A 15,278-nucleotide genomic window follows, 5' to 3' on the forward strand; every position below is an offset into this window, starting at 1 on the left:
CCGTGTTTTGGGGAAACCACCGCTGACCTGGCTACGCGATATGGAAGTGATCTTTAATTGTGACAACATTCTGATAATGGGATATTCACACGTACTTCCATGCAGAACACGATTGGAACTATTTTGGGAAAATTGGATGAGAGTAATTATTAGGAAATGTAACGAAATCGAAATTTTTACAGCCGAAATTTTACAAAATGATAGAATAGTGTAAAATTTGAAATATTGTTCTCATCTAAAAAAACAACGAAACACAATGATTATTGCATACCTCTTTCATCGGATTCATTTTTATGAAAACATGTTGATTTTTGTGTAAATGTATCGAAGAAACGAGACAAAATGCTTAAAATTTCTCTAATTGACGACTTTTGAGTCAGGGTACTTTTGAAATGCCCCTGACTTTTTCGTGTATTTAAGGCTTCATAAACATTAAATTGAGTCAGGGCACATTTTAAATGACCCTGACTGACTTAACTGTAAAGCAATCAAAATTCTTCATTTTGGTCGAGGCAAAGTGACAAACTGAGATTAGTACTAGTATTTCAGTAATGAAGAAACCATAGACTAGCTCGCACATTTTCATTCAAATATAAATATTGTTCCTATGTTTTCAACAATATTGCATTAGATACTATCATGCGCTGATTCTTACCAATAACATTTCAACAGCATCATAAATTTTGAATAAAATTTTAAAGATGATAAGCAAATATGGGGTAATATTAGACAAATTTCTAAAATTCTTGAGAAATTGCGCCTATCCAATTATCCCAAATTAATTCCAATCGTGTTGCAGTGAAATTTACTGCGTACGCCTTATGGATATATTTGCTGTGACTCTTCAATTTAGCTAATACACCATATGTAACTATGGAATTACAATGTCATAAACTGAATAATTCAAGGGTAGTTTTGCATGTGTTGCAATTATAGGGAAAGGTGCTGCATAAATAGCTTGGCTACGCCAGGTTGTCGAGTTCACATACATCTGTTTCAGTCTTTCCGCCTCAAAAGACGAGAAATGAACTGTGTTACAGTGTTCGATAGTATATTGATAAATGAGTGTATAAATGATTAATGAAAATAAACTAATGTCCGAGGCAAGTGAACACTGCAGGACTGACAACTCTCTCAATCCATTTTCAGTAAAATTGATGGTCCGGCACCCGGTTATAAACACAGTAAGAAAAGAGATACAAAGTGCAGGAACAGCGACACATTTAATGCCACAACCCATGTGCAGGCCATGCAGGTCACGTGACAGACATTACAGAGTACCAAAAGGAGTCCTGAGAAGCCATTACGTCACTTACATGTTGTGTAGAGAAATTCACGCTTTTATTACGTAATATAGATTCGTATTTGTACATTTTCAATGAAAGCCATTATATTTTATTGGCAGCAGGGAAACTTAATTAATAGCATTATTGATCTTTACGCTTCAAGTCGCTGACACAGCATATTTTTGTAAGACCGGTTATTTTTTTCACTAAAATATCGATTAAGTTTTCATTGAGGTTGCATGCCAGTATAGGTACAGCACAGATCCTCCATCATCGGGATGGGGGCGGTATCGTAGAAGTACACACATTCTCATCGTATCTGGTAGATGAACAATCGCTCCAACTTTCGACTATATTTCTATTATTGTTGTCCTGTAAAACATACACATTTTTGTTTATTCTTCTCCTCAGATAATTAGCCTTGTCGACATAATATAGTGAGTAGGGTATACACAGAATTACTGAATATGTAATCCATGTGACGACATAACGATGGCAGGTGTATTTGGGGAAGAAGAGAGATATAAAACGTTATAATTTACTTTAAAGGCAAAAGAAATTAGGTAATGTCCACTCTTCGACCCTGACGCAGGTAGAATGTAAACATGGCGTCAATGTGAATGGAATATGCAGTATCGTTCTTTACTTCACTGTTAAATGAAATGAATGCTGACAAAGATAGAAGTGTGCAATTGCTCTCTGAAGAGTCTAGCACATTATGGCTTTCATGGACAACCCTTGGAGACAAAGTCTTAAAAAATGCATCGACTCAGAACAAATCAAGTCGTTAGTCCAGTTTACACGGGATATTGCGACCAAAGGTTGAAATAACTGAATACTCAGATGGGCTTGTTCAGTGTTGTTCTGGACATGGCGTGCATGGAGTGCGCCACATCAGCCATACCACTATCCACGAGAGCTTCTTCCAAGGCACTGACCGTAGCCAACATTCCATCACGCTCTACCCATCGTTGTAACAGTTCAAATACCTGCCACCAAAAGATTACAACAGTGAATGTGTGTAATATGAGTTGGGAGGTTTGTATTCTTTTTTTTGTTGTTGTTTGAAAGATGACTGGGTCGTCTTCAATCGTTCCTAGAGTATCACTGATCACGGCAGAGTAACTGTGCACTGACGTATCTTGTCGTCAAACAGACATTGCGGTCACCACTTTATATCATGGACAAATAACTTAGGCCTACAGATCATGGTATGGGATAAAAAAGAAATACCTGATCCCTATGTCTGCCAGGTGCCCATCGTTTGATCTTCTCCACTTCCAATTCGGTAAAGCCTAGTTTGTTAGCGAAGTACAGCCAATCACGTTGAGATATCTTGTAGGAAATTTGAAAAAGTACGCCATTGGTCGGCCGACCGGACGGGTCACGTGTCCCTTTCGGTTCCTATACATATGTACAGATCATTAAAATTAGAGGTGATAAGAGACTCTGTGTGTGTGTGTGTGTGTGTGTGTGTGTGTGTGTGTGTGTGTGTGTGTGTGTGTGTGTGAGCGCGCGCATATATGCATATATACATATGTACGCGCGTATATGTGTACATGCGTGCATGTGTGCGTGCTATATAATTACAAATATTCTGGTATCTACCTCAGCCACAGTGCGGAGTGACATTTCTGATGTCCCAATCTTGGTTGGTCTGTATCTGTTGTCCATTCCTGGGGCTCCCATCCTGCCTTGCGCATACTCTCTCAACTCAGTAGGAACAACAGTAAATTCCAATATTGATTTCACTGACTTCTGAGGTAATTTTTTAATCCAAGCTACAAACTGCTCTTCGTCAAATTTACCTAAATTCAAAATGAAACACGCACCATAATATATATTTGTTGAAATAAAAGTTTCTGTGGTTATATTCATTAAATGCTCACCAGGTTAATAAACCATAGACAGTAGAGGGGGCGCTACTGTCTATGAATAAACAAATTAGGAGAGAGACAACACATTTGTTTCCGTGGTACACACAGGATAAGTTCTTTAATCATGAAAAGCTTCAGTAAACAAAACTTGAGTTACGATAGAACTTTCTCCCATGGGAGACCTTAAACTATACAAATGTCTAAAAATATACTAAATAACACTGATAGTTAAAGGTAAAACAAATCATGCGAAGATACATATTTTACTGACAAAAATCGCAACATTCAAGTAAATATTGGGTCAGGGTGGGTAGGCGGTGAAAAGATACTGCAGATGATCAAGCTGTAAATGTCAGCGCTAGCTATGCTGAAGTTGCAACTGATACATTAGCTAAATGTCACATTTGCATAGGCAAGCCTCTATATTAGGAATGAAAAAAAGCAAGCTGTGAAAATGGTAAAACGGAAGGCAGTATATAGGCAAATAAACTTATACAGAGGCGCAGGAGATACTCCCTTGATTACACTAATCAGATAAACGTTAAGCAGAATGGACAAAAAGGAACACACCTGTGACATTTAAATATCTATCAAAAATTATATTGCTCACGAAACCCAAAACGTCGGATTAATAGGCAAATTATTCGGGTTAATTTGCAAGTTACAATAAAATGATACAGTAACAGCTGGTGGCGCTGTAATAGATTGATTCTGACATTTACCCAAAAATGTGCCACATTTCAGGTGCCGCTTACGGGTTGTAAAAAAATTCTCCATCTGTTTTTCAACAATGGTTCGCCTAAGTGGTCAGATATACTCTCGAATGAAATAACAAAATAGCCTTATTATGATACCAAGACAGAGAATTTGAAACTCGTCCAGCTTGAAAAACTTCGGGGGTTGTGAACAGAGTTGGAATTTACAATCTCGAAACAGAAAGTATAGCATCACGGAGTGTAATGTCTTATACACATTACATTACATAATGTACATAACAAGAAGACTAGACCTGTAATCATACATCCAATCCCATGGTAAAAATAAATCCCTAACTCGTTTGTCATATGATAGCACAATATTTAGATAATGCTTACATTTAATAACATATATAAGAAGTGTGATGCCTCACACTAGATTCTATGTTGTATTTCTTGTTATTATGTTCAATGACATCATCATTCTGCCTGAGCATTTCGGTTCCATAATGATAATGATTAACGTAATTTGGATACTTATCTTCATAATTTAAGAATTTTAAGTAAATTGGAAAAAAAACCCTTAGCTGTCAGTAGGTACCACAGATTACAGGACACAATATAATGCCCACCGCTTCTTAATCATTACCAGCCATGCAATAAAATAATACTCCGTAATAGTTGTCGTACTCTGGTCATTTTATCATTAAATCAAATGACCAAGTGATAACACATTGTGATTCCTTGGCACAAAAGACGCTTGACACTTAAAATGTGGCATTCTGTTGACCTGTTAAACATGCTTTGTTCTGGAGTCAAAACGAAAACCACTGAACCAAAGAAACGCTCATAAAATTAGTTTACTGTTTTTATTATACATAGAAATAAATTGAAAAGTCAATCTTTACCTTGCTTCTTGTCATCTATACATGACATCAAGAGTTGTGATCTTTTACTCAGATCTTCCTGAAAAATTGAATAGTGATAAAAAGTCCATTTCAACAACATGTGACCGTTTCATGGTTACATGATTGTTTCATTGTGCAATTAGCAAAGCTCAATTTGTTTTTTAATTCTTATTTCTTTCATTGTCCAATTAGCCATTCGTTGTCGAAACGAACCACCGGTTCCTGTATTCAAAGCAAATTCTCGCCACCAATTTCTTTGCTATTACACTTGTGTACGTTAAACCAAATTGGTGCAAATATTGCGTACTTACTCTCGATTCACCAGCATATATTTTTGAGAGAATATTTGTCAGTAAATCTTGAGATACCGGTTCCTCACCGTTCAGCGTCTTAAAGATAGCTGAAAATAAAATCATCATCTCTTGTAACCGTCTCGTTATCTTTCACCGTTTACATCTTTCTAAGGATTCTATTCTCACCACTTTGTAAACATGGCATCAGAAATTGTACAATCATGTATCAAGGAGATTGTCGGTAGAATATTATATACACACGCAGCGTCACGTCAAATGAAACTCGCTATACCGTGAAGAAATGAATGGTTCATGGTATACACTGTCTTTGTAAGACAATATGGCCTTAGTATCGAACTGTTCACTATCCGTTGCTAAACGGGGATGTAATTATTTTCTTGCAACTATGCAGTAAACGTAATATGTATGGGATACAAAATATGTCACGTAATATGTATGGGATACAAAATATGTCCAAATCATTTTCCAATAGTTATCACGATTGCTGAAGCGAGACTTTCAAACAAACAGAGGGAAGAATAGACATACTTTGTTGGCAGAATTCTCACTCAAACAAACAAACAAACAAACAAACAAACAAACAAACAAACAAACACAAACAAACAAACAAACAAACAAACAGACAGACAAACAGATCTAGACAAACAGCAAATAAAGTGTACCTCTTATTTTGATCTCCAGTGAATTCATTTCACTAAATGGATCGGGTCGTTCAAACCATTTCATGGCATTACAGAAAGTTTGAAAATGTAAGTTTCCTTCTCGATCTCTTGGAAAATATCGAACAATCTGAGAAATAGAGAAAATTAATTCGATTGATCAAAACTTCGTCACAACAAAGTCTTCCGCACAACAGAATGAAGTACTGAATAAAAATAAAAGCAAAAGTAAAATAAAAGCACTGTTCTTGCTCTGAACATGGAATAAAATTAATACTCCTATATGCGTTTGTTCGTGCTACTAAAATAAGGTAACTTCTCTCTCTCTCTCTCTCTCTCTCTCTCTCTCTCTCTCTCTCTCTCTCATTCTCTCAGCTTACTGCTATAATTTGTCATGCATAAGGATTGAGACACGAAGTGTGTTCACCTGTTTCAAGAAGACGTCGTCTTTGACCTTACGCTGCAGTGTTGGTTCATCCAACACACCCCTATCATCACAACCAAGATATTGGAATCTTGACCACAGCCTTTCAACATCTGGTAAGTCCACTGAACGCCGGGAACACAAAAATGAGTTATAATTTGAAGGAAAAAAAAAACAATTGTGACAGAAAATATTTCAGTCATTGTCGACAAACTTAGACTGGAATAGTTAATAGACAAGGCAAAAGGTCTGTTATTTATTTGATATCGGTTTGCGATATTAACCTTTCGCTGGGTCACAGGCTACCTTGCTGGTTTAAACTTTCTCTGGAGTTTCTCTGTACCTTGCTGCTGAGAGATCCCTCGACACTGACAACTCAATAGAGGGCGCCGCATCTAACAGATAGGTTTAGAAGTCAAACGAAAGTACACATGCCTCATCAGTAACCACGCAAGAGCGAGAGAGCAGGGGTAATAGAATCGTCATCACTTTATTTAGTCTCATTTTGTTCATATTATATTTACACAAAATTTGTTTCTCAAGACGCCTATATAAATCCTTGTAAATGTTGACTTCCAACCTCAGCTGCTCTTTGCTGGCTGAAAATCCTGTCAGACGTTAAGATAAAGCACTACTTACTTTTACAAGCCTTTGCATGGGCTGTCAGCCAATCAGGCTGTGTAGAATCAGTGTATGTGTGAACTACTCCTGCTTGCGAGCCTTCAAAAGAACTTGCAAACGCTCCCATGGTCACTTTTCAAGAATGAACGAAAAACAAGTATATCTACTTTTAGATTTCTACATCTTAAAGCTAACACGATTGGAACTAATTTGGGATAATTGGATGGTGAAGTAATGTCGATATAATCTGCAAATGGAACCTTATCTACTTTTCTTTTTAAGTTACACACTTGTATTTATGAGTAATTTGTAATATCGCAACATTCAGCTACAGGGCAGCTAACACTTTTGAGAAATTTGAAAAATGTACAGATCCAATTATCCCAAATTAGTTCCAATCGTGTTAGTTCAATTTACGTCTTTAAATGGCCATATATGAAATATGAAATTGATTTTTGACAAACGTAATGGGGACAATACGAGAGGAGATGACAACGACGACGACAAAGAAACATGAGATAATTTCACGGATACAATGAGCAAACCCAAGGACAGTACAGTGTGGTGGTGTAAAACTTATGAGAGGATAATAACCATGACGTTTGAAATCGGGTCGTGTGAGTGTTGGACAACAAGTTTAATGACAGGCGGTATAAATCAAAAACTGGTTTCACGCATGATTGGGCAGCGACCACACTATTGGATTCTGCGCTATTTCGGAATCAGCGCGCCAATTCCGTAAGATAGTGATGTTTTCCGATTTTGAAAGCACCGAATCGAATATATTTTGTGTGCAAAACCGTACATTATCAAATTGTTAGCACTGATGAAACACAATGGACACTTTGATAAACGGCCGTACATTCTAATCAGACACTTTGGTAGAAACATCATGATATCTGTACACACGGTTATACATTTCTCACTGCTGTAAGGATTTCACAAGTCATAAACTGTGCAGTGTTAATCATGATATATTCGAATTTAAAAGTATAATGCCCTATATATATTTACATTGTAAGCCCTATGAGCGACATAAACAAACCACTGGTTTATAAAGGGTCACTGTTAGAATGGGTGAACGGATGACCTTTGCAACGTCAATAAAACTTCTACAAAGGAAGAGACGAACCGATGCTAAGCAATTGGTGCTTCTTTACATGACAACAATACACATAAGCTAAAGGATCAACGCCTATTGAACAGACAATGATTCTGTAAACCTGGAGACTCTGACTGCGTAGAAATACAGCTCTGCAGAATGTACCCAATGCCATTTGTTGACCATAGCCTACGACAGTGTAAATCAAACCACTAGAAGAAAATTTATTCGCTTACGATATATTAAGCATATTTTACTGTCAAATGGATTAGGCGTCAACTATGAAATGGGCGAGAATTGTTTGAAACTCACAAACACCGGGGCTAGTCGTCAAACTTGTTTGAATAATAAGTAATATGCCTTGTAACTTACCTCCGACAACTCAAAATACTGGACAGTCATACAGAGAGTATAAACTTCTTCGTTCGATAATGACTGAAAATATTTAATAGCCGAAGGAAAACATTGAATCGCACATCACCTAGCTCGTCCTTACTTTGACCAATGGAGAATAGCGTTGGACGGGTATGCATATGCTTGTAGTGTCCCGGATGACGACTGCTTGGATACCATTGTACTTACGTATCCACGCACGAAATACTTCAACACCTACTTGGTCGTTTTCATAAGCCAGACGATCAACGAGTCACTGTTCACAACAATCACAATTATTGAAAAATAGGTTTCTTGTGTCAGATTTATCCTGAAAGCCTGGAACCATTGCAATGAGAGTAAAATCGATGACATTATATATCGTTACCATATTAGTGTAACGAAATAAAATTAGTTCTTGTATCGTTTACCCTGTCATTAGTCTTGACGTAATGATTATCATTGTTCTTCTAAACATGACATCGCAGTTCGAACAACCAAAGTTTACAAAACATTTTGAAGTGAAATCGATAGTTTTACTGAGAACCTTTTAGGCAGTCCACTGACTTTTCTTTTTCCGACTACTTGTCGCTGTGAAGTCATTTGTATGATAGTTTTCGCTATATCCACAGGTGTTTCTCGTTTCAATGACAACAGTTAACGCGAGACTTTAACGTTTGCCATTATTCACAGCATAACAATTTGTGGTTGTCTTTTCCTTTTCTCAATGTTATTTCACTGTGTATATATTGACAAACTGAAAAAAAATACTGAAATTTCAGAATAGACTTTGTTAATGACTAACATAAAGGAAAAACTGTTCACAGAAGAAAACTCACAGAAAAAAGGCTACAAAACGTCAACAGATCGAGCTAAACGAGGTAATACGACGTTCAACCATAGTAGCGATTCCTTTGTAGGATATCGTTGTGTCGCCCTATAGAAGGTGGGGTAACACGACGTTGCCTGGAAACCCATCGTATCGGCTTTTGAAGCGAGACGTCGCATATACTCACCGTCACGATTGAGGTGAAACTTGACTTTTGCGCAAGCGCAGATAGTTAATTTATTTTCTCTCAGATAATCTCACCTCGGTCTCACAAAATAGTTTTCAGTTGCATGTTCTATGATGACCTGTCAGATGTTTTTGACATCGGTAGGCTAATCACATTAAAGCTATAAAATTTGACGTAAATTAAAGTATGTGACGGGTAATTACTTTAACAAAACGTCATTTTATTATTAATCCCCGAAAATGCCAAGGACACCAATGTATCGAGAAGTGTCGAAATTAAAAAACATAGGGCCAAAGTCCCTGAAGCTACTATAGGCATGGATACAAAATTAAGTATTTCCTGACTGTATGAAATTATCTCACTAAGGTCATCCTAGGGACCTGCAAACCAAATATTGAAGCTGTCTGACCAGCGGTTTTGAAAAAACAAGCGACCCAACAGTTGACAGAGCTCCGCTGTGTTATGTAGAGAATAACTTTTTGTGACACATGTATTGATGAGGAAGGTGGATATCTTTGATAGCTCATTTCAGGATGGCCTGACCAAAAATGGCAAAATTAGCTGCAAAAATACAAAATTGATGATTTCAACATTATTTCAATATATTACATTAAGATAAAGCCTAGGAACCTGTATATCAAATATGAAAGCTATCAGATGAGTAACTTTTGAGAAACACATATTTTGACCAAAAATGGCAAAAATTGACCCAAAAATACAAAAATTGAAGATTTCATCAAATTTCAATATAGCACACTAAAATACACACTAAAACAACCCCTAGGAACCTGTATACCAAATATCAAAGGCATCAGACAAGTAGTTTTTGAGAAACACATTTTTTGACCAAAAATGGCAAAAATTGCACCAAAATACAAATTGCAGGTTTCGTCATATATTCAATACAACATATTTAGTTCATCTGTAGGAACCTGTATACCAAATATCAAAGCTGTCAAACGAGCGGTTTTGATGAAATAAAGTTTTGACCAAAAATGACAAAAAATTCCTTAAAAATACAGATTTGCATATTTCATCACAATTTGAACAAATCTAAGTTGGGTTATCCCTAGGGACCTGTATACCAAATAACAAAGCTGTCTGACTAGCGGTTATGAAGAAGAAGATTTTTTACCAAAAACGCCTTTTTTGGCGCTAATTAGCATATTTTCAACAATATCAAAAAATTTAAAAAACAGTTTCTCAAAATCATATTTTTCATCTACACAACAAATATCAAATCAGTAAGTACTGCGGTTCTCAAGCTATTTGAGCGGACGGACGCCTCACAAACGGACATACATACATACATACATACATACATACATACATACATACATACATACATACATACATACATACATACATACATACATACATACATACATACATACAGACTGACGACGGACGCCGGACGGATACCCATCCCAATAGCTTCTATAGACTATAGTCTATAGTTGCTAATAATGAATCGTTAGCCAGCCCGACTGAATTACAAAATCATGAAATTCTTGTAACCATTATTACTTGAATCACATTTTAATTTCAATATTTTATTTTGTAATTCGCCTATTTGTGGAATTTTAATGTTAAATCTTCAACAAGTTCTTTCCATGACAATACTAAAGTATTTCATGCTTACAAAGGTTACTGTCTTTTTTCCCATTGTAAAACAAAATTTACTCCAATAATGAATTGGTTCCGCTGTAGAATATTGTTTGGCATGACATAAAGTAAAAATTAATCTGAATCGCATATGTAGAAAGGTCATTTTACTATTGGTTAAGACAAAGCCCACGTTATTCAAGTGATGCAATTTTGTGTTTATGACATATCCTGAATACTCAGAATGTGATCGCATCAAACAAACTGTGAAAATCCGGAGAGCGTAGGAAATTTTTCACAGATGATGACCAGGGGAGGGGGGATTGGTTCATGTTGAGCAGAAATCATCAGGAATGACATGGTTATTCCTAACACTAATTATTAAGATGTTTCGTGGACTGTTATCTTTATCTGTTCAGCATTTACGTATTTCATTTACTCGCTAATTCGGTATGACGTCAGAGTTCCACCGTTTGTCCTAAAAATTTGACGAGACTTTGGAAAATTACTCATACGGTCCTTGTGAAATAAATTCTTTGATACGTCTGATGTTCAGATTACAACTGTAAGCATCGCATGTCAAGGGCTTGGTGCAGTAGTAAAGACATGCATAAAGATAAAATTTGTCCAAATTTCTGTGACGTCGGCGGCAGCAAATCACGCGCACTCTGCTAATATAACAAAGTTGTGACAAATTCATAGTGAAGGCAACGTGTTGGTCAACCGTAGGAGTAACAGAAATTCATATTTCATGAATTTCATATTTCATGAAATCAGGCAGACCGGAATCATCTTCTATACGTATCGCAGGCCTATAAGTTATCATTTAAAGTTTGTCGTTTATACCAAGTCCGAGGAATTTTACATAGTGCGGGATTACCGCCATTGGATTAGCGTCTGTAAAAGTTACACTCCTCCCTATTAGGCTTGTTATATGTGACGCTCGCTATGGTTAGTTTTCTTACCAGTGAAACCTCTCCCTCCCTCCCCAAAGAAAAAATTCTGGCCCCCCTGTCGTAATAACTGATGTTTATTTATTTATTTATTATTTATTCATTCTGACATCCAACAGGCATAGCCCAATAACAGGATGCAAACAGATAAAAATTAAAACATGAAAAAGACAAATTACAACATGCAGAAACTAACTGAAAAAAGGCACTAACGGAACAAGTAACAACAGAGACTGACAAACATAAAAAACTCTCGGTAGCAAAATGACTATCAGCAAGAGATAATAAAACAGATGACACTTGGGTTTTAAAAGCACTAAGACTGGTAAACAAATCAATATCAAAACGATAGACACTATTTAAAAGTGACATTGCCCGAGACGAAAAACAATATTTAGACAGGTTAACGCGGTGATTTGGTATCCGGAAAAGGTCAGAAGACCTGAGACGCCTTGGGGGCACAAGAAATTGAAGGGGCTATTAATATCTGGACAATCGGTAATGAAATTGACACACTTGTGAATAAAACAGAGATCTAAAACTTGACGACGAATAAAAAGAGGCAAAAGTTTAAAGTAAGAGCATAGTATAAAATAGTTATCAGCATTGTACTCTATACCCTCCTTAAAACAAAGATATTTAATAAATTTCTTCTGAACGCGTTCAATTCTATCAATGTACGACTTCTGGTGTGGAGACCACACTACCGAACAATACTCAAGGATACTCCTAATAAGTGCAATGTAAATACTTTTGATGGCAGTGGTATTAGTGAAGTCGCAGCAAGTCCGTTTAATAAAACCGACCAATTGATGTGCTCTTTTGATTGTGCAATTGATGTGATGTACAAAGCTTAGATTTTTGGAGAAATAAACACCAAGATCCTTGATGACATCAACACGTGTGATTGATTGCTTATAAAGCTTATAATTGGAATTAACCGGAATACGCTTGTTGGAGAATGAAATAACAAAACATTTTTTAAGATTTAGTTTAACTTTCCATGCTTTGCACCAATTACCAACAAGAGAAATATCTGATTGCAGTAGCCTGCAATCCGATTCAGTTTTGATGATCCGAGAAAATTTCGAATCATCGGCATACAGAAACATGGTCGAATGATGGATAGACATGGGCAGGTCATTAATATATAAAATAAATAAAAGTGGACCCAGTAGTGAACCTTGAGGAACACCAGTGGGAACACAAATCTCCGCAGACTCGTGCCCATCGATGACAAAACCTTTATCTCCTACCCTATAGGTACGAATAAAACCAAGAGAGTAGGTTTCCATGTATGCCGTAATAATTTAATTTGTGAACCAAAAGCTGATGATTAACTGAATCGAAAGCTTTTGAAAAATCAGTGTAAATGGTATCTACTTGAAAACCAGTGGAAACAGCCTCAGTAATAAACTTGTTGTATGACAGAAGATTAGTGGCTGTTGATCTGCGCGGAAGAAACCCATGCTGAGAATCGTGAATAGTACTTTTAACGTGATTGTAAATATACTTATGAACTAAACCCTCAAAAATCTTGCTGAAAAGTGGCAAAAGAGATATTGGTCTGTAATTTGTGACATCGTTCCTAGCACCAGACTTAAAAATCGGAACAACATTCGCGATTTTGAAGGCAGACGGAAAATAGCCAGCACTGAGAGACTCATTAAAAATAATGCAGAGCGGATCACTTAACTCATCTGTGCATTGTAGTAAAATTGTGTGTTGAGTCCAATATCTTATCTTACTCCTATACGTTGCGGTCTTTGGTTAATGTTGTTAGTTTAGGAACTATTAACGTTCAAATTGTCGGAGCCTGTATTGTCATCACTTAATTTGTAATTGACCGTGACGTCCCTTGAAAACTAATTTGCAGTATTCGTAGAAATGAAATTCAATTTTAGAGTTCAGGTCCATCCAAGAAAAGTCTTTGTAATGTTGATTACTATCGCCGTAACAAATCTTTAGTTAATGTGAGAGGTTAAAATAAAAATTTTACATTATGTACAGAATGAGACGATACTTGCAGTCTCCAACGAATAGAAAAGAACCAAAATACTTCTGTCGGAATTGCCGATATGACATGCCATCATACCGAAATCATGTGGACAAAGAGACACAAACACAGACAGACTGGTCGAACGAGATGCAACCTGCATCGGATACTTCCAGTGATTCAGAGGAGACATCTGAAGATGTTTAGGTATAGTGAGTTTTCTTTTATAGTTTTCTCTGATTGATATTCATTCCCCTTGTAAAAATTCTGCAGCATTCAAGTCGTTTATTCTGCATAAATAGTCATTTATTTTGCATAGTCATTTACAAACGCTGTAAGGAATAACATCTGGTGGATGTAATGCCAAGTTTAATAGTGCTGTCGACGAGGTAAGTAGCAACAATTACATGTATTTTTATGGTTTTTAAGATGACTTTTTAAGTAACATAATATTTTTTCTTATTTGCCATTAACAGGCATTGTTGTTTACATGATGATGACCAGTTATGAAGGTCTGATGAGTAACACGTTTTGGTGATACTCATACAGCTGCACTGTGACAATATTCAACGTGAAGCTAACACTAGGACTGGACACATCTATAGACAAACAAAAACTTGATAACAATAATTTGGAATTTAGTTCATCAAATTCGGTAATTATTGACGTTGATGTCAAAAATATCGTCAAGGTGTTCCTTTACGTATACTTATTTTGGCCGAATATGATATTTTAGTCAATTATGTCCTTTTATACCGTAACGAAAAGTCGTTTCCTGTTTACTTTCTTAAGTAGAAATATTTGTCTACGTTGTAATCTGTTAGAGGTAAATATGAGAATATTAGACGTCCCAGGGATTTCACAGACGGCTTCAAGTAATGTGCTTGAGATAGGCCACCATTTTCCATCGGTTTTATTTTGTTCAAAAAATTCATCAGATTCATACTTCATGCATCAGATTCATGTTTGAATAATTTTGACTTTGAATTTATGTCGTTTTCCATGTTGCTTTCATCAAGTCGCTGCAGACACTTGTTGTTGATTTCTCCATCAACACACACAAAGTTTAAATCACTCTAAAGACATTTACCAAAGAATTAATGTTTTGTTTCTTGAACACTTCGGTTTATTTTGTATTTTCGTCCGGTATATAATTTGGAGAAAGTGGACAAAATTTATCACAGCAATTGTTACCGTTCCGATTGTAATAAAACATTAAAGAAAATGAAACGAAATAGTAATCTGATGGATACCATTGCAATAGAGATGCACACTGAAATGATAGTGGTAGTGTTGTATTTTCAGGCACTGTTCTCAATATTTTCAATTGCAATCAAAATGCTACATCCTTCCATATTGATTGTAGTGATTTACATGATAGGTAAATCATTTGTTTACAATAGTCAACATGGCGTGGCAATATACACATACACTAGCTACGTCAAATGGT

At 36.2% G+C, this 15,278-nt stretch overlaps 1 protein-coding gene across 1 annotated transcript; it reads right to left on the reverse strand.

The window, feature by feature from the left end:
* Positions 1-1,319: 1,319 nt before the first annotated feature.
* LOC139122480 (uncharacterized) lies at positions 1,320-8,432 on the reverse strand. The gene is made up of 9 exons (XM_070687877.1): positions 8,259-8,432; positions 6,803-6,916; positions 6,167-6,288; positions 5,743-5,869; positions 5,078-5,166; positions 4,767-4,824; positions 2,895-3,094; positions 2,520-2,690; positions 1,320-2,275 (listed from the first exon to the last, which is right to left on the reverse strand). Exons 2-9 carry the CDS (start codon positions 6,909-6,911, stop codon positions 2,126-2,128), a joined length of 1,026 nt encoding a protein of 341 aa, XP_070543978.1. The 5' UTR covers positions 6,912-6,916; positions 8,259-8,432; the 3' UTR covers positions 1,320-2,125.
* Between the last annotated feature and the right edge of the window lie 6,846 nt (positions 8,433-15,278).

Source organism: Ptychodera flava, chromosome 22 (genome assembly GCF_041260155.1).
Source record: "Ptychodera flava strain L36383 chromosome 22, AS_Pfla_20210202, whole genome shotgun sequence".
In the NCBI taxonomy this organism is placed as follows: Eukaryota; Metazoa; Hemichordata; class Enteropneusta; family Ptychoderidae; genus Ptychodera; species Ptychodera flava.